This window comes from Asterias amurensis, chromosome 14 (genome assembly GCF_032118995.1).
Source record: "Asterias amurensis chromosome 14, ASM3211899v1".
Lineage (NCBI taxonomy): Eukaryota > Metazoa > Echinodermata > Asteroidea > Forcipulatida > Asteriidae > Asterias > Asterias amurensis.
This window is the reverse complement of record NC_092661.1, coordinates 8,501,215-8,528,946: the sequence shown is the minus strand read 5'-3', so window position 1 is coordinate 8,528,946 and position 27,732 is coordinate 8,501,215. Positions and strand designations below refer to the sequence as shown.

Here is a 27,732-nt window from a genome sequence, read left to right as displayed (position 1 = left end):
GAAAGAAAAACAACCAACCTGTGCTAATCATAACACCAAAAAAGGAAACATCAATCACATCGTGGAGAAAACTTCAGTCTTAACGTCACCGCTTAAATGCCACAGGAGATCAAAATCAATTGAAGTTGAATATTAAATTGTTAACGCCATGCAACCACCAGAGTTTAAATCCAGTTAAAGATGCTATGTCAGTTTTTTGGCCGATTTTACCCAAACATTTTGATTTAAAATTCAATAGGTATTTTGATGGGGGTCGAGAAAGTTACAAGCTTTCATTTGAGCCATTGCTCGAAAAAGTCCGCCAATTATTAGTAGCAGTGAAATAAAGTGCTCAAAAGTGCTAAAAATATCACGTGACCAATTCTAATGTGTTTTATAAGAAACGTTTTAAATTGTTGTCATGGTTCCTTACCATTAAAAGTAAAAAATTATTTGTTTTCGTTAGAGCGGGTGATACTCTTTGAAATACCATTCACTCAAAAAAATATATTTTTTAATGTTTGGGGCCAAAAATCTGACATAGCATCTTTAAAACGTGCAGTAATTTGGAGGCAGTTTGCGGTTAGAACGACGTGATGTGATGAGGCAGTTATAGTAATACAATTATGGAAACGGGATTTGTCCATCGCTGCAAACAGATAATAACCACGTCCTTTTACGTTATTACTTCTAGAAGCACTTGTTGCTCGTTGAAACTCGATTTTGTTAGACACACATTGTGTAAAATTGTATTTATCGTAGATCTATTGATTTTGTTTTTATAATACAATGATCGGTGCACTTTCATACGTCCTTTCCAGGAGCAATTGTTGCTTGTTGAAACTCTATTTTTAAGACACAAATATGTTGTATTTATCATCGATAACCACCTGTTACACTACTTTTAGATGCTCTCTGAGGTGCAATCAAAGGCCAATAACAGGCATAATGAATGAAACAAAACATAAAGCTTTTAAAATGTGAGCAGCAGTACAGAACCTTTTTGGTCATCTTCAGGTGTGATCTGTGACACGAATTTTAGGGGGCAAATCTGTCAAAAAGCGATACTAGCATGCGAGTGTGAAGCCTTTACGGCGTGGGTCTGGACCAGCTCAAGGGCCCGGGAATTTTTTTTTTTCATTTTGGATGCTCTGTGGTGCAATCTTCGGCCAAAAGCAGGCATAATGAATGAAACATAACAAAAAGTCTTTATAAGACTTTAAATTTTAGGGAGAAAATCTGTCCAAAAGCTAGCATGCGAATGTGAAGCCTTTACGGCGTGGGTCCGGGCCCGCTCATAAGGGGCCGGGTTTTTTTTCTTCTTCCAATTTTAGATCCTCTGTGGTGCAATCTTTGGCCAAAAGAACATAAAGCCTTAAAAAATGCGCAGCAGTAGAACATTTTGGGTTAACAGCACCTTCAGGAATGGATTTATGACGTGGGTCTGGGCCCGCTCAAGGGCCCGGGAAAATTTCGCATTTCAGATGCTCTGTGGTGCAATCTTGGACCAATTTTGAGGGGGGACATTTGATACATTGTACCCAACCCTTCAAAAAGTTGTGTCATCCTTTGCCCCCCCCCCCCCCAGAATTAATGCCCATGGCGGGACACAGGGTTTGGTCTTACACAGTGCAATACTTGGGCTTCATGATAAAGGTGGTCAACAAGATGGGGGACATTGATATTGTGCCCCCACCCTCCAAATGATGGGGGGCCCGGGGAGGGGGCATGTCCCCCTGTCGTACCCCCCCCCCCCCGGTTGGCGCCCATGGGGGGGGGGCACATCATCTCCTGTCACATCGGAGTTTTTGCACTCCTCCTGCTGAGAAAGGAGAGCGATCGGGATGGCGGAATATATGCGGATTGTGCACACAAAACGGAAAATTCCTATAATTTTAATAGACATGCTGCTCAGACTGACAGGATGACGTGTTTAGGTAGGTTTGGGTAGGGGTTATAAATCATAAGACACACCGTAATTTTCGCTGTATGTTCAAATATAAAAATAACACATGTTTATTTTATATAGAGTCCAGATTTTCAAGTATAATTTGATCACAGAACAATTGTTCTAATATAAGTTCCAAGCTACGCCTCGGCAGGTAAACCCCCCAAAACACAGGGCGTAAAAACAAGTCGTACGGCTTTCTGCATACCAGAACAAATTTTAAACCATTATGTAGCTCCCTCTGCACACTTTTTAGTTTGAAGAATAAATTAGTTTAAAAGAAACTTCATAGCCGAACTGCATTGGGAAAACCATAGATTGTTATAATAAAAGGGGCGAGCGACTAATTAAAGGCACTGGACACATTTGATTGTCAAAGACCAGTATTCTCGTGTCACTGGTGTATCTCAACATGCATAAACTATCAAATTTGGGGCTCATTTGGTCATTGAAGTTGCAACAATGCAATAAAAAAAACACCCCTTGTTGCACTTATGAGTGCCTTAAGATGCCTAATAAAAGGCTTCAGGCCTGAAGTCTTTGATTATTTTAGTGAGGAATTACTTCGTTCTCAAAGACTACGTTACTTCAGAGGGAGTTGTTCTCATATGAGAAACATCAATAGTTTATACAATCAACAGCTCTCCACTGTTCGTGACCAAGTTAGTTTTTATGCTAACCATAATTTTGAGTAATTACCAACAGTGCTTAGTGCCTTTAAAGGCAGTGGACACTATTGGTAATTGTCAAAGACTGGCCTACACAGTTGGTGTATCTCAACATATGCATAAAATAACAAACCAGTGAAAATTTGAGCTCAATCGGTCATCAAAGTTGCGAGATAATAATGAAAGAAGAAAACACCCTAGTCACACGAAGTTGTGTGCGTTTATATAGTTGATTTCGAGACCTCAATGTCTAAACTTGAGGTCTCGAAATCAAATTCTTGGAAAATTACTTCTATCTCGAAAACTACTCCACTTCAGAGGGAGCCGTTTCTCATAATGTTTTATTATTGCCAACCTCTCCCCATTACTCTTTACCAAGTGAGGTTTAATGCAAATCATTATTTTGAGTAACTACCAATAGTGTCCACTGTCTTTAATGCATCAAACCACTTGCGAATTCCTAATTTTAGTGTTCAATTTGGGTCTTTTGTTAGTTGAGGGGGGGGGCTCTTATATTCTGTGCTTTCATAAAATTTCCAATATTTATATAAAACCAATAGTTTGCCTTATTTTCTAACCCTTTTTGCTATTTACATAAATATTTTGGGTTAAACAAAGAAATGTTTACACGATCTTGATTTTAACCTGCCCTCCACGTTAACATGCTGTCACTCTACCAACTGAGCTATCTAGCTATAATTTTTTTCGGTCTCCCTATTTTTTCTTCAGTATCTGTGTTCAAGGGTACCAGTCAGAAGCTATTCAGCCATAGAGCCAGAGATTGCATCAAGGCTTATGATTAAACCTGGGAAATAAATAAATACTAGACTACCATTTATACCATGACAAACACGTTCTTACAAACCAACACCAACGCAGCCTTATCACTTAATAACGGCTTCTGTTATAAATTAATGTTGTACATAGCAAATTTACAGGCATGAAGGAAAAAACACTTGTTTCACTGAAGCTGGAATTATGTGCTTTAAAATCAAATCTTTTTTTAAATCTTTTTAGCTTTTAGCAATTATTTCATCCCAATAAAAAATATGTGAAAATTTAGTTTAAAAGCAGAAATCACATGATAAAGTAATCTCAATAGTAACAGTTGGCGACTCCGAGCAGCAGTGGTCATGTGACGCAGAGTGTTCAGAATCAAAACAAACCATCGCGCAACATGTGCGCTGTGTTCAAGCACGAGGGATTGTCGTAGTTTTAGGATCAGCTATGAAGTTTTACAGACACAGAAATTTGGGTTTTGTTTAAACACTTGGCCCAATTTTATAGAGCTGCTTAAGCGGGAAATATTGCTTAATAATTTTCTTGAAGCTAATGTAGGAGCAGGTTTGGCTGGTAACCTTATTCTGGTAAGCACGACTATTTGGTGCTGAGCAACTTTTTGTGCTTAAGCAGCTCTATGAAATTTTGCCTTAGAATGTCCAGCACCAATTTTGTTTTAACCCAAACAGTACAAATCATCCTATTAAACATAAAACCTTTGAGACCCTGATGGCTCCAGAATAAGCAGATCCTTTCTGTTAGAGATATTCTTGTCGACACTTGGCAGAACATGATAATAAAAATTGATAAAGAGTAAAATTATTTAATGATATAAAGTTTGGGACTATTTGTAAAGGTAAAAGGATGATCGTCACGGTAACAACTCCTCCTCCTCCTCACTATTCTGAAGCCCCGCCCCCTCATTTAAATCTCCCTCCAGCGCTACTTTGTTCTGGTTGTTCCACAGCATCGAGTACATACTGTCCGGGTTGCTAAGCAACACATAATGGCTACCTCGCTCGACGACGCGGCCATTGTCGATGACCAGAATCTCGTCTGCGTCGACGATGGTGGACAGGCGGTGTGCAATAAATATTGAAGTCCGGCCTCGGGTTACACTTTTCATCGAGTTGAGAATGTTCTGAAATTATCAATAAACATTCAGAGGTTACTGATATTATTAAAGGTACATGTACTATATATCATAAGATTGTGAAAGAGTAATTTTGATTCTACCCTACATATAAGGAAATAAAAGAGTGACGACGAGGTCATAAACAACCATTTAACGCCATTAGACACTTTCGGCACAGAAAACAAAATAAAATTCACAGACTTACATATAACTTACAGGGTTTACAGAAGGGCAAGACGAAAGACTTCTCTTCAAATACTATTCCATGAAATGCTTTACTTTTCGAGAAACATTAAAACAATTATCAATTTTCGTTGTCGAGTATTACGGATTTATTTTAAACACATGTCATGACACGACGAAACGTGCGGAAACAAGGGTGGGTTTTCCCCTTTATTTTCTCCCGACTCCGATAACCGATTGAGCCTAAATTTTCACAGGTTTGTTATTTTTTATATCAGTTGTGATACACAAAGTGTGGGCCTTTGGACAATACTGTTTACCAAAAGTGTCCACTGGCTTTAATAGTAATAATGTACATTTATAGGCAGACATGCCAAACTCTGGGATCACAAAACTGTATTCGGAAACCCTCAAACGAGTTTACTTCAGTCGTTTTAAGTCCATAATATTTTAAACAGGGAATTGTAAATACTATTTTATAACTCTGGTATGCTTACATTGATAAATTAATGGTTTCTCTTATTGTACTCCACATGCACAGCCAACCTCGCCAACATGGGTAGCGCGCGCCATATAGATTATACACTGGGAACGAAAACAGTTGCACGGCGAGATTGTACACCATTGAAAACAATGGTTGTACTGCAAGTACTGCTAGCATAGTCTTCATTTGCAGCCGTTTTTTTTTCGGGAATGGGATTTTCTTTGCGATGGCCAAAACCGAATTCGTTTTACCAAAACCTGTACACACCTACTTCTAACGGAAACCCCTACAGAAAAATTGTACTAGTTGGCGTGTTTGTATAGTGCGCACATATTCATTATAAATACTAAAGGCGCCAATAAGAAAATCCTGACAATGAAAAGAAAGAAAAAAAAGGAACTCAACCGCCGTTTAAAACCGACAGGGTCTAGACTGTACCTGTATTGCATAAAGAAGGAACAGACAATAACACATTGAACTTTGGAGAGGGGGGGCTGAATGGCATACCTGCTCTGTGATGGAGTCCAGTGATGATGTAGCCTCATCATACAGAATGATGGGTGGATTCTTCAAGATGGTTCTTGCTATGGCAACACGCTGTTTCTCGCCGCCTTTAAATAAAAGAGATAAATTTGAAAGAAAGAATTGCCATAATGACAATAATAACTATTGGTCAGAAGCCTACAACAGCGTTTGATGGTATAAAGCATTTTACGAAACATTTCATCTGAAAGTAATGTGGTTATGAAAAAACACATCAGTTTTCATTCCCCCAAATTTGACTTTGGCTGTACAACGTTTCTCAGATTGTGTATTCTTGTTAGGGATTATTCTTCCAGCGTGGACACAATCTGTATTTTTGACGATATCTCAATAACTGACCACCTATTGAAATGATATTTTCACAGGTTAATTTTATTGCCGACATCTACAATTATATAGAATTAAACCTATCAAACGTTTTTTGAAACCAAAGGCATACTTCGCCTTTAAACAACTCTTTATAACCAATGATTTAAAACCGTCAAGATTCTTTGGAAGGAAAGTTTTTACCTGATAATTTTAGGCCCCTCTCGCCAACTTCAGTGTCATAACCTTTTGGCATCTTACGCACACTGCCATCGATGTCGGCCATTTTGGCTGCATTTAATACCTCCTCTGCAGTCGCATTGAAGTCCCCATAATTGATATTGTAGAAGATGGTGTTGTGGAAGAGAACACAGTCCTTTGTAAACAAAATAATAATTCAAAATATATGTTTTCAATTTTTTGTTTTGTTATAAACCTACACCAATGTGTGATGAGGACTGGGCCCAATTTCATGGTGCTGCTTACTACCGAATTCTGAGCTTATGATCACAACTCTCCGCCGAATTTCTTCCCTAGCCTTGTAAGCCTAGAATGCCGAGTAACATAGAGTACGCACGTGCACAAGCCAAAATTCCCTGCTAACCCGTGAAATGCTCTTGACATAAGCACAGATTTCCCGCAAGCTACAGTAGTTTCATTGTATATATCTCCATCAGTGTTGTAGCCACGGTGGGCTGTGCTGGGCGGGCCTGCCCAGGACTCACAATTTTTGCCCAGCACTCTGAGAAAAATACATTATGCTGCCCAGCACAGATTTCAAATATTGTCCACTGTGCATTGGTCTGAGATACAGCTAATGATAAGGAGTGAGAAAGAACACAATCCAAAGGCCATTCAACTTATTGCATGGCCCAATTACACAAACAGTTTGGGATCCTGGCCCCACTTCAGCAATAGTGGCCCCATAATTAAACATGAATAATTTGTTTGATCCCCTTGCCCTCAGTACACTTCCAACAAAATGTGATTCACCGTCCACCACGAAAATTGGTCTAGCTACAACCCTGATCCCCAAACAGAGAAGATTAAAACAATCAAACAGTTCCCAAAAACCAAAGATACACTTTCCCTTTGAGAGAACCCAGTTTTATTAATGGGAATATCTGATGGTGAAGTGAGGTCAATCAAAAAGGTTGTGAGAAACAAAGACTTAAAGACACTAGACACTATTGGTAATTGTCAAAGACCAGTCTTCCCACTTGCTGCACATGTATCTAAACATATGCATAAAATAACTAACCTGTGAAAATTTGAGTTCAATTGGTCGTCAAAGTTGCGAGATAATAATGAAAGAAAAAACACCCTTGTCACACGGACTTGTGTGCTTTCAGATGCTTGATTTCGAGACCTCAAGTTCTAAATCTGAGGTCTTGAAATCAAATTCGTGGAAAATTACTTCTTTCTTTCAAGTAAGGTTTTGTGCTAATAATTATTTTGAGTAATTACCAATAGGTCCACTGCCTTTAATAGATGTTACATTTGCGTTGGGAATAAAGTATTCATTTTGATTTATACCATACACCGATTTGTGTTAGGCACTTTGTATGCAGTATTTCCCAGAGTTCTGTGAAAATGTCACAGGCATATTACGTGGGTGGGATTTGAACCCACAACCTCTGCAAGTCTAGAGCAGTGTCTTACCAACTAGTCCACCGAAATTGCCCAGTGGCTAGAGGCAGTATGAATCCTATGTTTTAGCAATGGATACTGCAACGATTGAATAGATGTTAAATTTGCATCAGGATAAAGTATTAATTTCAACCAAGACTTGTTTCTTACCTGAGGAACGACACCGATTGACCTTCTTAAGCTGTCCAGGTCAACATCCCGGATATCAGTGCCATTTACTAAAATACGCCCAGAGTCAGGATCATAAAATCTGTACAGCATCCTCATGATTGTGGATTTCCTAAAATTAAAAAGAACCACAAAATGTAAAGTCACTATTGGAAAAAAAATTATGCTTGAAAGATTAATAGAGTTGTGATCCCTGGCTGTATCGTAGTTACAGGTTGTATGGCTTCCGACTGGAACCCCAAACAAAGATATTGACAAAATGGGGAGACCTCCACCATAAGGGCTAGATAGATCAGTTGGTAGAGCGCAGGCACGTTAAGCTGGAAGTCGTTGGTTCAATCCCAGAGACTCAATTGTCTTTGTTCAACCCCAAAATAATTTCAAATTTACCCAGTCAGTTTACCTTGTGGTTTAATATTTGATTCATGAAATAAAAAGCTTCATCCCCTTAAGGTGATCCCCTGGCTACTGCTTTCCAGGTTATATCGTAATTTGGGTGTGATCCCTGGCTACACAGCAGTTACAGGTTGGATGGCTTCTGACTGGCTCCCCGAACAAAGATATTGACACAATAGGGAGACCTTGAACCTTGAACCTTGAACCACCAATATAGGGCTAGATAGCCGAGTTTGTAGAGAAAAAACACAATAATCTGGATCTCACAGGTTCACGTCCCGCTCGGTGAATTAATCTATGTTCAACCACCCAAAACGTAAATAGGTTGTTTAATAAAACTGCTTACATATATTTGCAATAACATCATGTGTGTATCTACAATGTACTTGTCAGGTAGATTTTGATAGAGAACTGTCTTGCTTTATAGTCTACTGCCGAGGAGTAAATTTTCAGAATTCAGGATAGTTCTTTCTGAAAAGGACTGTCCTGCCTTTGAACTACAACCTTGGCGAAAGGATAGAAAATCGGCCAGGACTACTAATTTAGCTTTAGTCAATCGTTATTAACTTCACTACTTCTGAGTGAGTTCTTAATTGGTCTCAAGTTTCAACTACAGCTTGCTCTAGTCATCGACAGGAGACTAAAAATGGTTAAATTAGGAAAGTTTTTTTAATTTTTATGTATGTTTACTTACCCTGATCCGCTTCCCCCGACAATGGCGACCTTCTTGCCTGCTGGGACAGTGAAGGATAAGTTATTGAAGATGTCTTGACCTTCAAGATACCCAAAGCTGACATCCTCAAATGTAATACTGGCATTCTGGGGTGTTATATCCAGAGCTGGTGCATTCACTTTCCTCTGCAGGTATCAAACAGGGATCATTTCATTTAAAGGTAAAGTAATACTTTGGTAAATGACCTCTACCCGCCCCCCCCCCCAAAAAAAAAAAAAAAAAAAAAAAATGCGCATTTTATATCCTAAAGCCTGTTTTCAGGCAGCTTTGTACAGTAGATATAGAGCATACTGATCAAAATTTTGAGTTGAAACCAACGTTTTTTTATAGAACCACACAAACTCATTTAAAGATTATCATTACATGGTGTTACTGCAAACCTTACTATAACGTACTTCCACCATTCAAAGTTAAAATCCTACCTAAAGCCTAAGTGTTACAAAATTGGTTGTAAACATCACGCTAAATTATTTTGTCTGAGGTGCCCCAATAGATTAGAAGTCAATAAAAGTATGGTGGCAAAATCTCAAAAGATGCCCTTAAGTTTTCCTTTTGGAGATTCAATTTCCTGCAGTCACCTTGCTAAACATGAATTGATTTTAGTTATGAATGGTATTTAGTCTATGACATGTATGAGGGAAAGAACAAATGCACTGGAACATTTCATAGGGCACCAAGGCATGGAGGGGCATGGAAACGATGGCAATAGCCCCCGTGGCCTCCCTGTAGTTCTAGGTCTGATGACGACAAAATGATTTTAAAATAACCCATTCTTTATATGGTAAGTGGTTATAGTTATCACCTTGACTTTGGATTCCACTTTGAGTAGACTGAACATGGTGCCCATATCAATCAGAGATTGTCTTATCTCTCGGTAGACGGAGCCCAAGAAGTTCAGAGGTAGAGACAGCTGAAACAGTAGACCGTTCACCATGACAAGATCTCCAACGGTTAACGTGCCTGCAAAAAAAAAAAAAAAAAGCTACAAAAAAAGAACAAAAAAAAAAAATAATTAAAACTAAAAAACAATAAAAAAAAAAAAAAAAATAAAACAAAAAATGTCATCAAAGTTGTGTTTTATACATCTTGATAAATTCATAAAGTAATTAACCACCAGAACCAAGGAAAGTTTATAATAAATTTTAAGTTGAGCAAACAAAAATTATCAGAGCGAGATTTGAACCTACAGCATCCTAATTAAAATGTTGATGCTCTACATACTGAATATCCACAATCACGGCCAAAATGTTTGGGCCCAAGACAATAAACATCCCCTCCCCTCCCATTCAAGATTTTAACCTACAACTTCCAGATCAACATGTCGGCGCTCTACAAACTGCGCTATCTTCAATCACGGCCAAAATGCTTGGGCCCACAACAATAACCGCCCCTCCCCTCCCAATAAATGTTGAACAATGTTGCTCAGGGCCCAACGAGATATGGCCAGAATTGTAGCCCTTATGTTTGCTTTCTCCCTAATTTTTCTAATATTTTTATTCAGGGGTGCAAGACAAACTCCTGAAGCTATAGATTTCAAGGAGATTCTGGGAACAGTATACCCAATGCTTAGATAAGTAGATAACAGCAATATTTTTCTGATAAAAGTCTGAAATTTCTCATCCCTGCTCAAGACTCAAGTGTTTGGACAGACCACCCTCATATTGAGATTGTGTGCTGGTGCGACTCAGTACCGAACTCAAGCAAAGTCAACAGACACAAAGCCTTCAAAGTGTGGGCTACAACTCAATTATTTTCAAGGGGACGTTGCCACCTAATCCTGGGGCTGAAACAGTGTTACCCCCTTTACATTAGGATGTAGGCTTGGGTGTCATTAATCAAAAGCCTGGCTGGTAGAGCGGAAAGCACTACCTCCCCAACTTTACGAAGCAATCATGGTCAAGTGTCTTGCTTTAGGACACAAGTTTTACGGCCGGGACTCAACCCACACTCTGCTGATCAGAAGCACCAGAGCTGGAATCCAGTGCTCCTAACCACTAGGCCATGACATGCCACAAGATACAAGTAATGCAAGTCTGGTTCTTCACCTGTCATGATTCCTTTGCTAGCCATGACCATGATAGCAGCAAGTGAAGCACTGAAGATAGCATTCTGGCCCCAGTTGAGCAGTGCCAGACTAGTGGTTGTTTTCAGCGAAGCTACCTCGTACTGTGCAAGAACCCGGTCATAGTTGTCAACTTCATATTTCTCATTATTGAAGTACTGAAAAAAAAATAGAACAAGTACCAATAGATGTAACATTGAGTACCAGTAAGTTTTGATTGTGTTACAATGTAAAAACGCACCAATGTAAGCTTGGGTGCTAACAAGCATGGCTCTGAGCGCAAAGCGCATGTCATATTTCTCATTATTGAAGTACTGAAAAAAAAATAGAACAAGTTCTAATAGATTTAACATTGAGCACCAGTATGCAAAACTAACGTCATGAACGTAACCTTGGGTGCAAACAAGCATGGCTCTGAAAGCCGATTGCACGTTAGCTAACTGGTCTCAAACAGCTATGCCTTTATCAGTTGAATAAAGGGATTGAACATCCTTGTTTTCGGAACCCACCGTGCGTTTCAATCCTATACATTTGTAGTGTATACATGTACCATGAAACGAACGTATGAAAACTTTATTTCAAAAGATGGTTGCGTTTTTGAAATTTTGCTTAAGTTCTGGAGCATGTGAACTCCACGCATGAAGAATAATCAGCAATTGAAAAACGTTACTGCCAGCAACGCTTGTCAGATTAAATAATTTTGGGATAAAAAACTTCCATATGGAACTTCATTGGAGTGAAAAGTTTCTCAAAATGAATTATACTATCCAAAGCAGCTGTACTTCTTATCAAGTAAAATTGTTGTTGCCATTATTTTTCAGAGTATTAACTACCAAATGTATACTGACTCTTTAATACAAAGTAAACATGGTTATGTGACCAAATTTCAACCAAATGATTGACTAGAGTATTGATGGTTTGAATCTTATTAACTGGGTACCAGTCACCTACCTTTACTGTTTCATAATTGATGAGTGAATCAATCGCCTGGTTACCAGCCTCATTATCTGCCTGGTTCATTTGAACTCTGAACTTTGTCCTCCATGCCGTGATGCTGAGTGTGAATGTTGCATAGGCCGCTATGCAGGCTAGTGTTATACCAGCAAAGGGTGCCCCTAGACTAAAGTACTGCAATCAACAGAGAACAATATTGATTAACTACATAGGGTCAGCTTTTACACTGGACTGCAGGACAGAGGCAGGTTGTTTTACTGTCAAGCCAGTTATCTAATGAACAGACAAGTCCAGCAGTCTTGTGGTTGTTCTTTAAAGGCAGTGGACACTACTGGTAAGTACTCAAAATAATTATTAGCATAAAACATTAATTGGTAACGAGATGTGGTGAGAGGTTGATAGTATAAAACATTGTGAAAAACGACCCCCTCTGAAGTGACGTAGTTTTCGAGTAATTTTCCGCGAATTTGATTTAGAGACCTCAGATTTAGAATTTGAGGTCTCGAAATCAAGCGTCTGAAAGCACACAACTTTGTGTGACAAGGTGTTTTTTTTCTTTAATTATTATCTCGCAACTTTTTCACAGGTTTATTATTTTGTGCATATGTTGAGATACACCAAGTGAGAAGACTGGTCTTTGACAATTACCAATAGTGTCCACTGCCTTTAATTAAATATTTATAAATACGCAGGGTGCGTTCGGTTAAGTTCCCTGTGTCGACCCCCTGACAAGAGCTAATCGTACGACCACTCACCCTTTCGTGGTGATGTCATGCACCTCGGGTCGGCCCCAAGTGACCCACTCCAAAAGCAGGGACCTAGGGGCTGACCTGGGTGAGCCCCCTGGAATGTTTTCAAAGCTTAGTCAAACGTACTGGGGGCAGACCGTGGTCGATCCAGGGAACTAATCGAACGCACCCATTTAAAACACACTGTTTAAAAAAAGAAATGCAACAAATCGGAGCGTGTACACATGTTTAAAAGTACTTCATGTGATTTAAATAAACAGTTGTCTTACCATTATTCCAGTGACCAATCCGACCTCAAAAATAGTTGGCACAATGTTGAAGACCAAAGCCATCAGAACAAAATTGATTCCCCTGGCAGGAAAAATAAACCATGAAAACAAAAACTATAAAAATACATCAATAAAACAAGGTAAGAAGTTTTCTCTGTATTACTACTTGCCTTTAAAAAATTAAGTACAGGAACAATAGGCCTACTTGCAAAAACAAAGTTTAGCAACAGGAAATTATGTTTCACAGAACTACATGTACCCCTATACTAGGCCTACAGCTTAAATAGCAACTAACATGACTAAAGAACTGGTCCTGAATGAAGATGACTAACATAAGGTTTGGATTCAACAAGGAACATATGCATCATCATCATCATCATCATCATCATCATCATCATCATCATCATCATCATCATCATCATCATAATCATCATCATCATCATAATCATAATCATAATCATAATCATAATCATAATCATAATCATAATCATAATCATAATCATAATCATAATCATAATCATAATCATAATCATAATCATAATCATAATCATAATCATAATCATAATCATAATCATAATCATCATCATCATCATCATCATAATAATAATAATAATAATAATAATAATAATAATAATAATAATAATAATAATAATAATAATAATAATAATAATAATAATAATAATAATAATAATAATAATAATAATAATAATAATAATAATAATAATAATAATAATAATAATAATAATAATAATAATAATAATAATAATAATAATAATAATAATAATAATAATAATAATAATAATAATAATAATAATAATAATAATAATAATAATAATAATAATAATAATAATAATAATAATAATAATAATAATAATAATAATAATAATAATAATAATAATAATAATAATAATAATAATAATAATAATAATAATAATAATAATAATAATAATAATAATAATAATAATAATAATAATAATAATAATAATAATAATAATAATAATAATAATAATAATAATAATAATAATAATAATAATAATAATAATAATAATAATAATAATAATAATAATAATAATAATAATAATAATAATAATAATAATAATAATAATAATAATAATAATAATAATAATAATAATAATAATAATAATAATAATAATAATAATAATAATAATAATAATAATAATAATAATAATAATAATAATAATAATAATAATAATAATAATAATAATAATAATAATAATAATAATAATAATAATAATAATAATAATAATAATAATAATAATAATAATAATAATAATAATAATAATAATAATAATAATAATAATAATAATAATAATAATAATAATAATAATAATAATAATAATAATAATAATAATAATAATAATAATAATAATAATAATAATAATAATAATAATAATAATAATAATAATAATAATAATAATAATAATAATAATAATAATAATAATAATAATAATAATAATAATAATAATAATAATAATAATAATAATAATAATAATAATAATAATAATAATAATAATAATAATAATAATAATAATAATAATAATAATAATAATAATAATAATAATAATAATAATAATAATAATAATAATAATAATAATAATAATAATAATAATAATAATAATAATAATAATAATAATAATAATAATAATAATAATAATAATAATAATAATAATAATAATAATAATAATAATAATAATAATAATAATAATAATAATAATAATAATAATAATAATAATAATAATAATAATAATAATAATAATAATAATAATAATAATAATAATAATAATAATAATAATAATAATAATAATAATAATAATAATAATAATAATAATAATAATAATATTAAAAATTTAAAAGATATTTATAAATCACCAAGTTGCCATAATGGCCTCAAAGCGCTAAATACAAAGATAAAGGAATTACCAAAATACAACATTATAATACAAAAGGGGTACCCACAAAATAGGTAAGAGACGAGGGTAGATTGGGTAAGTACAGGAAATGGGGTGGAGAAGGGAACAGCAGGGAAGAAGTAATAAAGACAACCTATTTCAAGCTGGCCAGAATTAACAAAAGTGAAACACTGTGACCCGAAAGTCTGACTATCATGATAAATAATATACATCAGTTCTAGATGTGTCGGAGAGAATACTCCAAAGGGACGGGAGGGGGGATGAATCACACACATCAGGTCGGAACTGAAAATCCAGACCACATTAAAGAATAAAAGGCATGAGGTTGGAATCAAAAACAGAAAAAAACAGGAAAAGAAATCACTCTGAAAGCCATCTTGCACATCCTAAAAATACAATTAACCCATATCTGCCAAGTATGTGATTTCCATAGAACACACAAAAGCTGTAAGTGCTGAACCTATGTGGAAAAAAAACCTGTAAATGGACACAAAGTTAGTGTATTACCTGCACTCCTACTACTTGTGATATAAGATGGGAAACAAGACGAAATATATATCACATTAAAAATAGTTTAGGTGCTCTTTCCACCGGTGTACAGTTTGTTATGCTTACTGGCAAAGCAGTAATTAATGAACGTTTATAAATTGTAATGCAGCAAAAAGCACCACACTTGAATTATGAGACCTACTCCTTTTACATAGCACCATGTAATGTTTTACAAGGGGCTGTGGAGCAATATGCTGCCAATCAAACCAGGAACACCGGGACAAACCCCCTCTCTTTACAATGCACTGGGTTATTTTACGTGCGTTACACAACACACAGGACCAATGGCTTTATGTCCCATCCGAAGGACGAAGCAATGGTTTTAAAAGTGTCTTGCTTAAGGACGAAGGTGTCAAGACTGGGACTCGAACCCACACTCTGCTGATCAGAAACACCAGAGCTCGACTCCGATGCTCTTAACAGCTAGGCCACCACACGCCATATGTCAGCTTCTGTGAATGGCTCTGATCTTATGTGGGGCGCTTTAAAATGCCTGTGTGTGTACCTGCTTCCCCTGTCAATTGCCTTAGACAGAGCTCCTGTCTGACGTGCAAGATGAAAGTTCATATCCAGTGAGTGAAGATGGTTGAAGACGTTCTTAGCAACACGTCTGATGGAGTTCTGGGCTACCTTAGCAAAGATGGCATTTCTCATCTCGTTGAAGAGAGACGATCCAGCCCTTGCTGCTCCGTCTATTTGATGGAAGAATCAAAGAGAAAGAAAGATAAGGTTTATTTGAAAATATCAGTTGGTGAAATCCACTGTTCAATAAGCATTTGAGAGTTACATTTTGAGTAGTTGCAAGTGGAATGACGTGATAGGACAGGTGAACAAGTTAAAAAGCAGGACAGTTCTTTTCAGAACTGTGAAGTCTCCCGAACCTCCGATTATCTACTCCGCGGCAGTAGAACAAAGCAAGACAGTTTTCTAAGAACAAACTCTACCTGGCAAGAAGATACACACATGGTGTTACCGCAAACCAAATATACAAGTGAAAGCTCATTGTTTACATTTTACTTAGGACCAAAACAGTTTGAGAACAAGGTCTTCACTGCAGGACAAAGGGTCCAATATCATAGAGCTGCTTAAGCAGAAATTTTTGCTTAGCAATAATAAGCTGGATAATAATCACGAAATTGTACAAGTGGCATCGTAGTTTGGCTCGGTACCTTTGTTCCGTTAAACATAATACTTATTGATGCTTAACTACTTTTTGTGATATAGGATTTGAGGCATTGCATGCTGGGGTATCAATATATATTTGGTTTGCGGTAACACCATGTGTGTATCTACTTGCCAGGTAGAGTTGTTCTTATAGGGAACTGTCTTGCTTTATTCTACTGCCGTGGAGTAGATAATCGGAGATTCGGGAGACTTCTCAGTTCTGAAAAGAACTGTCCTGCTTTTATAACTATTACCAGGGCGGATGGTATACAAATTAGACTGGACTACTACTTTAGCTTATAGGATCGTAATAACTGTACTGCCGCGGAGTCAGTTCTGAATTGGTCTCAACGCTTCGACTAGCTTGCTCTAGTCATCGTCACTTTTTGTGAATTAGTAGACACTCTGTGAAATTGTGTACAGGTGGGGGTCAGCAGGTTCTGGCTGACAGTGTAAACCAACTGAGCCAAGGTCAAATGATTACCTCCAACTTCCAAAAAGGAAAAACCCCTTAAAATGACACTTTCATTATTGACTTTCATTAAGTTTTGAGGCCGATTTCGGGGCTGTCCCAATTTCTGTTATTATGATTGTCTTTGAGCGTATTTGGAACACAAACAAAAAGCAGTGAGAACTTACAGCCAATGAGCAGAGCAGTGATGACTGTGGCAGCCTGTCCTCCCGTTGCCATGGCATCAGCAGCTGTTTGGTGCTCATTCAAATGGTCCACAGCATATTTAAACAAAAATGGCACATAAACATTGGCTATCTGCAAAAAACAACAGGTCAAGACAAGGTTAAACTGACACATACAGTGAAAGAAAGCCAACATTATCGTCTATTTTTTTAATGTGATTTCACAAGCCTAAACAGTGGTTTTACTTCACAGAGGCAATGAAGGCGAGTTGCCTCCGTTGCTCCTGGTCAGTGCCCTTGAAATGCTCCAGTAGAAATTTACAATTGCCTCATAGGGTGCCCTTTACCAAAGAGTAAATGCCTTTAGTGCCCTTGTCCTTTCAAAAAATGAAGCATACAGGCCTGAAATTATGTGCGGAGGCTCAGATCAGAAAGGACTTACAAAAAAGACCTACAAATGTAGAGAGACCCAGTCAGCTCAGAGCAGAGAGGACTTAGAAGACATAGAAAATAAATGGGAAAAACCAGTGAGCTTTCAAGCTTGGGTTTTGGTTAACAAATTCAACTTTGATCTTTGATACCTTACCTTTGCCCCAATCAGTAGACTGAGAGCAGTCAGCACTCTTATCTTGATCCCCCTCTCATCCTTGGGCCATATATATGTCAGCATCTCTCGGATAATCTCCCATCCTGTTACCTGGTCTGGGACACCAGTTTTAGCTGGTACCCCGGTGCCGAGGGCGTGGAGTTTGTCTTTGCGCACTGCGACCGAAGTAGCAGCAGGGCTTATAAGCTGCTGTGGAAAATGAAGCACAAAAATAAAAAATAGAACCATTTACTTAAAGTACATGTAATTTGCAGTATTTGCACAAAACAGCTCTTGAGTGGTACTAGAGAGTAAGTGTCGAGTCAAGTCTGACACTGCAACTTTGTTATCCAATCGACTGGTCCCAGTAACCAGAATGGCTCTTGGAACAATCGTAAGGGAAATTGAGTCAAGGGCAACCAAGACTGGCACGACTGAGACAAGTCAAGATACTCGGGGTGAGCAACAAGGCATTGGTTTTATCTTAATCTAACCCTAATAGTAAAGGCCGAGTCACACTGCAGCGATAACGAAAACGATTACGATCACGACGCAAAGAGAACGCATTGTATAAAATACTACTTGAACATTCACTGCGTTTTGAACAAAATCAAAGCTGACTTCCAAATACTACACTTTGGGTCACAACTGTAACCTTCAACTGTTCGATTGAAGGTATCGTGGTGTGTTGCAACTACTAAATGCCAATCAAGGACTCAATGCTAAGAATCAAGAATCAAGGCTCATTTGTGATTTTATTGACCAGGGCTACAAAATCACTGAAGGCCTAAAACCACTAATATCACTTGCAGTCCAATGTGTTATTTGTGCCCTGCAAATGCATTATGTATAGGGTGGGATTATTGGCCCTGCCAATACACTGCCTTAAACTTGAGACAGGCCGGCAGCACAAATTTCTTTATAGTAAATGTTGTTAGTATTACTTTTTCTATTCTCACCGGTTTTTGTTGGATTGCACTTTGTTTGCTTTTCCAACATACGCTGGTACTTGTTGATTTTATTCGGCTTAGTAAAAACGGCTTTCTGTTCTGGTTATCATGAAAAAGAAACAAAACCATATAAATTTGTAGTGAAATAACACTTTAAATCTGCAGATTAGTTAAATTGTAATGTACACGTAATAAACAGACTGCTGTTGTGTATGAAAGAGACTAAACAGTAATTTAATTATAAAGTCTACAACAGTTGGCAGCAACTATCAAGCACAAGTTAATGAAGGGCGACACAAATTTAATAAAAAAGTACATGTACAAAATCGTACGCCCGAGTGACATTAGTGCATAGTGATAACTGAACTGAATGATCAGAATTGTGCACAAACAAAAAGAACATCTGCTAACATTAACAAACTATTTTGTATTAATTTTGGTTTTTACCCATACAACGATGTATGTACATGCAAGTACTGCAAGTACTGTATACTGTGTACTGTATTTTCCCCAAGTCCTGTGAAAAAAATTTCACATGCATATTACTCGGGTGGGATTTGAACCCACGACCCTTACAATTCTATTTCTACTCAGAGAGTATACAGTGCTAAACACATATGGGTAAAAAAACAAAATTAATATTCTTGATCCCCGATGCAAATTTAACATCTATACAAAACTGTTCTGTGTTGTTCTATCGGAAAAGATTTTTGTATCCTGCCACCACCTTTTCATTCATTTTTAACAAACAAAGGAATAATAAAAATACATCTAAAATTTGATTGAGTAAATTAGACACTATAGTTAGTAACGGATGTTATTAAAGATATTAGTGGTGCAGGAAATATATAGACAATTTTCCTAGCTGTGTCCTGCCAGCACCACTTTGCATGTGGATAAATTCCTAAAGAAAGTCAGGGGGCTCTACATAAGCTTATCTAAGCTGTCTGCCCCAGTAACCTGAACCACCGTCTCCTCCCCAGTTGTGTGAAGGCGTGGGTGGATTCAAGTAAGTTCAAGTAAGTTCATTCGTTTAGTAGAGCGCCATATAATCAAATCAAGTATTTTTTTTTGCTCCATCTTATTCTTATATCTTTCAATGATTCCTTTTTCTTTGTTTGGTTTGGTAAATAAATAGTAAAATTGAGGACAAAAGTCAAGTGGTGCAAGGGTAGGGACAGTTTTTCATTTCCTTATTCCATGGTTATGTATGAATAGTAATAAATTATAAAGTTTCTATAAAATTAAAAAGGCACACACCCACACAAAAAACTTTTTCAACTGCGCAAAGTAAAGTAATTTTTGTCCCCGAACACTGTTCTGAACAATGCGCAGTGCGCAGTGATTTTGTGAAACGCGCAGAACTGTACACAAATCAACATGTCAATAGACCCATCCCATACGCCGGACAGTTTGCGTTGTTAATGGCCTCATATCACAATATTTGTACCTGATATTTCACTGAATGGTTGATATTTCTTCTGCACATACAATCGGCGAGACTGTCTGGTATTCTAGAAGCTCTTATGTGTTGTATAAATGATGTTTTTAGTAACGATGTTTTCATTCGCGAGACTGACATGAGCGCTGCCATCTTGAATGCTGCATGCTGGGAAAATGGCGGAGTGATTTTTGATTTGCAAACATTAAGATTTTCTTTTAAATTGGAGTTCTAGTTAATCCTTGTTAATCATACTGTTATTTATTATTATCACGATCTTCATTCTGAGTAAAATAAAGGCTTTTTGGGAGCAATTAGGTTTTGTAAATTTGGTTTTATATTTTGACGTAGGGATGCCCATTTTGAGGTGTTGCAGGGCACATGGCCTCCAACGCATTTGAATAGGGAGAGTTCTAGCACGTTATTTTAATGGGTGAAGTTGAGAAAAAGAAAGAGTTTGGAACAAATAGCATAGAAATGGATGACTTTGGTCCTCAGTTACGATTACTAAAGGCTAATGACCAAATAAGGGAACTACAGACAACTATTAGAAATAAGTAAGTTAATAAAAGTTGACTAAAAAAGTAAGTTAACTAAAATTTATGTAAAAACTAAAATTTATAATATAAAGTAAAGTAGGGCCTGTTGATTGTGTTGTATTTTAAGAATTTTAAATGCTAAGTTGTTATATTAATTATCAAAAATGTTACAAACCATGTACATGTTTTACTATTATTGATATTGTAGACTGCAAAAGGCCTACTCTGTTCAGTCAGTCAGTAGGGGCATCGAACGCACCCAGGCAGTACTGGAATTATGCAGATGATGAGGTTTAAACAATAGTGGAACAAACCTCAACTCAAACAAGACTCATGTTCTTTGACGTGTTTGAGGGGTCCTCTCGAGTAGAACTGGTAGTAGTGGTAGAACATGATTGGAGGTAGCCCTGGTAGGACGTCAACGGAGGAGTCCAACCTGGGCTAGATTGGCCTGCAGGATGTATCATTGATGGAGGAAGGAAAATACATCCTCCAATTATGCTATGGCCTATAAACTAGTTGCAATAACGTAACCTCCCTCCTGCCGACTTGATAGATTGGGGTCTTTCCGTATTATTTTAATCATTGACATTTATTAAACAATGTACTAGTCTAACTTTAAATGTCTCAGTCACTCAGCCAGTTGAGTAAAATAAGTGGGTCCCTATAATGATTGTTTACTAATACTAATGTAACGTTTAATGTATTTTTAAAATTCTTTATTTCCTGTTCATCAATAGACCGATCGAGAAGGCTCCGCCCACGACGCACGTGTGAGCAAGAACACGTGGGGTTCTCCAATGCCTTTCTGCACAACTCTGACGCGCGTGCCAAGATACGCGCACGCATGTCGGACCATATTTGTCGGACCTTCGTTGCCTTGTGATTGGTCAATACGCAATGGGGCGGAGCTTAGTGGATCGGTCTATTGGCCAGCGAGTTAAAGCAGCAGTCTTTTGTGGAGGTTTTGTTCATCACCACTCTAGTACTAAAATATTTGTTAAATTACTGTTGTTGAAGAAAAGATAATTATATGATGAAATGATTGATTTATTAAATTAATTATTTGGCCCTTATTAATGTTTTTATTTTATAACATATTTTCAGGGCAACTTCCAGAGGCGATTTTGTATTCTACGCTGACAGATTAGTAAGTGATATTCTTTATTCCCAGAGTCCCAATCGGTTCTGTCATTTAAAAGACTTCACTTAAAATTGTCCCCTTGTAAAAAAATGTGATTTCATTTATGTGGTTGATTGTAGGTAATGACACTTGTACTATTGTAGTCATTTTTTACAACGTCTGTGTGGAAATTTTTCTTGTCTAGTAAAATCACTTTAGGCAGGGGCTAACATTTGTTAACAATGTACCGATGTATTTCTAAGCACCCTTGTAACATTGTGAAAAATCAGAATTTGGCTTGAGAAAATCAAACACCTATTGTTTGAAGTTTTACATCCAAACATTGCTCTGATGTGTCAATTGACCGATCCATTAGGCTCCCCAACGGCGCATGTGTGAGCAAAAACATGTGAGCCTTTCCAATGCAACTCAGCTGCGCGCGCCAAGCGTACGCGAATGCATGTCAGACTTAATTTTGTCTGACTTTTGGTGGCGCAATGGGTTGTGGTTGGTTAATATGCAATGGAGCGGAGCTTAATGGATTGGTCTTTTCTCCTCTTGCATCAAAGTGTTCATTCTCTCTTGGTTTTCTTGTTGTCTTTTTTTGTACTTCTCAGATCCGGCTCATTGTTGAAGAAGGCCTAAACCAACTTCCCTACAAGGAGACAGTGGTTACAACACCGACTGGATGCCAGTACAACGGGGTGCAGTTTGAGCATGGTAACTGTGGTGTCAGTATAATGAGAAGTGGTAGGTCATTTCTGCCTCAAGCCTGGTTCATACACACTGTGAATGCGAAGCGAATGTTGCCATCACATGGCTGTTGTTTTTTTTGCAGCGAATGTTTCACAGAAGTTGAGCACAAATCAACTGATGTGAACTATTCGTTGCGAATTTTGTGATGCCAAAATTTGTATTGTACTCGCAGGAAGTTTGATCGAAGCTTTATCCCCTAGCTTCCCCAACTACTCCCCCTCGACCCCTCTTTCCTTTCTCTATTCCTTCTCAACTTGAGAAAAACTTGAACTTTTGAATGAATTTAAAATCAATTTCAGTATGATTTCAAACGTTCAGCCCGTTTTGTAAAACATATCTTGTTTGAATATTTTTAGAGTTTAAACTACTCCCCGTCGACCCCTCTTTCCTTTCTCTGTTCCTTCTCATCTTGAGAAAAACTTGAACTTTCGAATGAATTTAAAATCAATTTCAGTATGATTTCAAACGTCCAGCCCGTTTTGTAAAACATATCTTGTTTGAATATTTTTGGAGTTTAAAAAGTTTTTTATTTTAAGAAAAACACCCAAAACCAATAAGACAGAAAAAACTTCATCATTTATGAAACCTGCCAACAAAATGTCTACTGTTGAGTTGCAGAAATTCTGCCCTATAAACTACATGGCGTCTAAAAAAAAATAGTGGCATCCTTTGACATGCAGTTAAAGTCTAAAGTTTTAGTTTTAAAAACCAGCATAGTACGTAATACGAAGTACAAGGTCAAATAAATAATGCAGTTGATTTATATCTTCCTTCAGGTTCCCCCTCCCATCCCTCTTCTGGGCCCATTTTCATGGCACTGTTTGCTTCAAGATTCTGGGGTAAGCTAAGCACTAGTAAGCAGTGCCAGGAAAATGAAGTCCAGATCCCAGATCCTTTTATATAAGCTAACTATTTCTTCCCGCCTTTGGTAGTTACTCCAAATACATGTAGTTGTTAGGATGAAAACTTACTTGGTCACAAGCAATGGCGAGATGTTGATAGTAAAACACATTGTGAGAAACGGCTCCCTCTGAAGTAACATATTTTTTTGAGAAAGAGGTACTAAGTTCTCACTCAAATAATTAAAAGACTTCAGGCCTGAAACCTTTTATTAGGCATCTTTAAAGCAAACGCATTTTGTGCAACAAGGGTGTTTTTTCTTTCCTTATTCTCTTGCAACTTTGATGACCAATTGAGTCAAAATTTTCACAGGTTTGTTATTTTATGCATATATGTTGGGATACACCAATTGAGAATACTGAACTTTGACATTTACTAAAGGTGTCCAGTGCCTTTAAATTAAAACTTTGGTGCAGAGTGTTTTTGGTTCTAAGTTTCATGAATTAAATTCACAACCCCCTTCTTTTTCTCTGGCATCTATGATGTGTGAAGGTGAGGCTATGGAGCATGGTCTGCGAGACTGTTGTCGTTCAATCCGCATCGGGAAAATCTTAATCCGAAGCGATGACGACACCAGTGAAGCCAAGGTGTTCTATGCTAAGTTTCCTCCAGACATCCACAAGAGGAGAGTCCTTCTTATGTATCCTATTCTCAGTAAGTCTTCAGTCTTCAGTTATTCTTCAAGATTCAATGGGGGACTTTTAGGATGCTAGTTGGAAGCAGACTAACCAGGTAAAATCCATTGTTCTTGGTAACGTGCACATGCTCAGATTTACGTAACAATGGACATTTACCTGGTAAGTCTGCTTCCACCTAGCGTCCCAAAGTCTCCCATTGACGATGAATGTGCTCAGGAAAAGAAGAAAGCAATATTGTGATTGCGATTTTTATAAATATTTGTTGTTATCCTTCGAAAGACTCTGCTGGGGTCGGAACCTCAAGACATTAACTGTTCTACTGGCGTACCTTTTTTAAGTAACTTACAGTGTGTGTGTGATTTTTCTTGTCTTGCTTCTTTTTTTTAGGGGGGGGGGTATTGCAAAAGTTACTAATGAATGGAAAGTTGAATGTGCATATAAAGAAAAGAAAACAAACCACTGTCTTGTCATGGAACTGATGACAAATTTACCAATGTATTAATGACATAACTAAGGGAATCAATGTGTGGTGAAGAGGATTTCAACTAGTGGTTTAATCCCAACGAGTCCTCGTTCTTGATAAATTTACCGAGTCGAAGTCAAGGTAAATTATCAGGAACCAGGCCTCGGCGGGTTTAAACCACTAGTTGAAAACCGATTCAACACACTTTGATTCCCATTCATAAATACCTTTTCGGTCAAAACACATCAACACTTATGGTCAAAAAGTAAAATAAATACGCACATTATAATTTTTCAATGATTTTTCTCAACACAACACCCCTCCAGCTATGAAATGGTAAGGCCCAGTCAAGGCCCTCGGGTAAACAACTCCTTATAAGGGAATGTTATGCGTATCGCGTGATGTGGCACAACTGTCTCGGCCGTTGCTCTCGACCAATAGGAATGAAGAAACTGTCTTCTAAGCACAGGTGCAAAATCGCGTGTCACGCCCATTTTTATTGTTAGGGAATCTTATTTTTAGTACAATTTAGAAGTAGGTAGGGGAAGGGCTTTTAACAAGCCGTTTGTGCTTTTTGCTTTTAGATTCAGGAAACACAGTGATTCAAGCAGTAAGAGTTCTAGAAGAACACGGTGTCAAGGATAATATGATTGTACTCCTCACAATCTTCTGCACGCCAAACGGTAAGTTTCTTATCTTTCAAGTACGACTCAAGACAAACTCATTCATGTGTTCTTAGTATTTCTTGCACCGTTTGTCAACATTTGTTTGGAAATCCAAATACAACCTACTGAAGTCAACAAGGCACAAACTGGCTCCTAATAAAATTTGGCTTTGGCTAACAGAGTAGAGTATAAATCAAACAGTTAACAGACAAGAGTGAACAGACAATATATTGACTCAAACATTATACATGTGCATGTTTGCAATTTAGTTTTGATGAGAAACAAACATCACAGCACATAAACTTTATGACACTATTAATTAAAAGTGTTAAAGGCACTGGACAATGTTGGTAATTGCAACATAATTGCAAGCATAAAAACTTACTTGGTAACGAGCAATGGAGAGCTGTTGATAGTATAAAACATTGTGAGAAATGGCTCCGCTCTGAAGAAACGTAGTTTTTGAGAAAGGTAATTTCTCACTCAAAATATTAAAAGACTCCAGCTGGTAAAGCCTTTTATAATGCATCTGAAAGCACACCAATTTGTGCAAACATGGAGTGGGGCACCAGCCACAACAATGTAAACGTAATGTGATTTTTGCTGGTAACCTGTTTCTGTTAAGCAATACTTACTGTGCTTAGCAAGTTTTTTGTGCTTACAGGCTTTACACAAATTGGGCTACGGTGAATTTGGTTTGGCCAATAAGGTTAGGTTACCAATGCTGATGCTTTTTTCTTTCGCGTTGGTTTTTCTGTTTCAGGTATCCGTTCTGTGATCAACAAATATTCAGCGATAACCATTCTTACATCGGAGGTTCATCCGGTCACCCCAAACCACTTTGGCCAGAAATATTTCGGAACAGATTGAAGCAAGAAAGTCACTATAAATACTGGTATTATTTTATGAGGAGTTTAAGCCATGTCTTTTTAGGGTAATGTGTAAAGCTTACTGATATGAATGGCAATAACTGTTTAAGAAACTCTTCTGCATTCCGGTAGAGTATGGAGTCCTGCTGTTTCAACATCCAATACCATCTGGAGAATTTGACTCCAAAAATGGCGCATCCATGATTTATTTATCACGTGAATAGTGTCAACAGATGTACTATTGTACTTTTCAGTTATGCACTACACACATATGCAACTAACCAGCGAGTATTTTGTTACAACTCTGTGGTCATGTTCTGGTGAACAAGACAAAAAATGGTTAACAATTTGCAATGGATTTTGTGCACTTTTATGTCAGGCTTATTTTTATTGCAGCAATCAGCGACTTATCTGCAGGGTCTTCAAATGCTATTTTCCTGTACTTGTATTATAGACAGAGATACCTGTATTTTTAGGGATTGGCTTTTATTTCACATGTAGTTAGAAACTAATGCATAGTTAGAAAATATTATTACAAATCATGTAGTTTGTGTTTTTCTTTAAAATCGTACTAAGCCAGCCAGGCTTCTTGTAGTCGTTGCGCTGCCCCAAATACACATAGGCTTCTTGACTACATTTGTGAATGCATCAATTTAAAATCCTCTTTGCTTGTGATTGATTGATCACTAATAGACGATGTGACCTGTGACACCTCATGTTTATAAAAGAGCCACCAAGCCTGGACTTCCTGCACGGTCAAATGGAAGAAAACATAACATTTTATGGAGATTGCACTGTCCACTTCTCATCAACTTTTGATATGATCACGTCTCAAAACTTGTCCAGCTTTTGATTTCGTAACTCTTGGATTTATGTGGAAATTATGACCAGTGCAGTATCTTGCCTGCCAGAAAACCAAAGAATGCACATGTAAAAGGTCACACTTATTGTAAACAAAGGTCGCATGGTCTATACCAGGCAAGAGTGAGTCATTCCTTTCGAAATGATCTGAAACTAAGATCCAAAATTCTGGTTAGGTTGAATAGATGGCATTTCCATGTGGAGGTAGACTTCAAGAAGGTTTCAGCAAGCGTGACATTTGGCGCTTGGAAATAGAGAAGGCAAACTTTGTCAAGCATAACAGCCTTATCTACTTGTACATGTGGGCTCCTTTTTGCTTATTTTTCCTCACAGTGCAAATAAATTCGGAAAGAAATAATATCATGCCTGTTTTAAGATCAGTATCCTTAGCAATAGCGCAGTACATAGAAAGCAATATTATTTTAATATCTGAAAAGGCTGTTTTTTTACCAGTCAGATATATAAACAAAAGTCTGAAATTACTCTCATGTTATGAAGATTTTCTCGCCAGTTTTTTTATTATTTTCAAGTAGTGTCGACACAATTGTGTTGTGTGCTGAAAACAATCCAGGATAAATATTATTTGCCGAGGTGCTGTAGTTTTCACAAATGAGTATAAAAGAAGTAACAATTATTTTAGCACTTAAAACGTAT

At 36.8% G+C, this 27,732-nt stretch overlaps 2 protein-coding genes across 3 annotated transcripts; one reads left to right on the top strand and one right to left on the bottom strand.

Annotated features, from left to right (window-relative positions):
* Positions 1 to 1,971: 1,971 nt before the first annotated feature.
* Positions 1,972 to 20,417, bottom strand: LOC139947325 (iron-sulfur clusters transporter ABCB7, mitochondrial-like). Of its 2 annotated transcripts, none has more exons than XM_071945222.1 (14): positions 20,274 to 20,417; positions 18,833 to 18,922; positions 17,874 to 18,083; positions 17,291 to 17,420; positions 15,993 to 16,179; positions 13,008 to 13,089; positions 11,987 to 12,163; positions 11,019 to 11,193; positions 9,776 to 9,933; positions 8,935 to 9,098; positions 7,827 to 7,956; positions 6,231 to 6,402; positions 5,685 to 5,788; positions 1,972 to 4,516 (listed from the first exon to the last, which is right to left on the bottom strand). In XM_071945222.1, the coding sequence occupies exons 1-14, from the start codon at positions 20,415 to 20,417 to the stop codon at positions 4,247 to 4,249; spliced, it is 2,193 nt and encodes a 730-aa protein (XP_071801323.1). In that variant the 3' UTR covers positions 1,972 to 4,246. The 2 variants fall into 2 exon arrangements, with proteins under 2 accessions (XP_071801323.1, XP_071801324.1); XM_071945223.1 differs by having other exon boundaries at positions 17,874 to 18,080; positions 20,274 to 20,408.
* Positions 20,418 to 20,567: 150 nt separating this feature from the next.
* LOC139946964 (uracil phosphoribosyltransferase homolog) lies at positions 20,568 to 26,231 on the top strand. The gene is made up of 6 exons (XM_071944759.1): positions 20,568 to 20,821; positions 21,911 to 21,953; positions 22,544 to 22,676; positions 24,075 to 24,236; positions 25,268 to 25,366; positions 26,112 to 26,231. Exons 1-6 carry the CDS (start codon positions 20,694 to 20,696, stop codon positions 26,216 to 26,218), a joined length of 672 nt encoding a protein of 223 aa, XP_071800860.1. The 5' UTR covers positions 20,568 to 20,693; the 3' UTR covers positions 26,219 to 26,231.
* Positions 26,232 to 27,732: the final 1,501 nt, after the last annotated feature.

Coding starts and splice junctions, on each gene's coding strand:
- LOC139947325 (XM_071945222.1), bottom strand. CDS start 20,417: ATGGCAGCGCTCATGTCAGTCTCGCGAATGAAAACATCGTTACTAAAA. Junction 18,084..18,832: donor GTGCAATCCAACAAAAACCG/GTGAGAATAGAA, acceptor CATTTTCCACAG/CAGCTTATAAGCCCTGCTGC. Junction 17,421..17,873: donor GTCTACTGATTGGGGCAAAG/GTAAGGTATCAA, acceptor TGTTTTTTGCAG/ATAGCCAATGTTTATGTGCC.
- LOC139946964 (XM_071944759.1), top strand. CDS start 20,694: ATGGGTGAAGTTGAGAAAAAGAAAGAGTTTGGAACAAATAGCATAGAA. Junction 24,237..25,267: donor TCTTATGTATCCTATTCTCA/GTAAGTCTTCAG, acceptor TTTTGCTTTTAG/ATTCAGGAAACACAGTGATT. Junction 25,367..26,111: donor AATCTTCTGCACGCCAAACG/GTAAGTTTCTTA, acceptor TTTCTGTTTCAG/GTATCCGTTCTGTGATCAAC.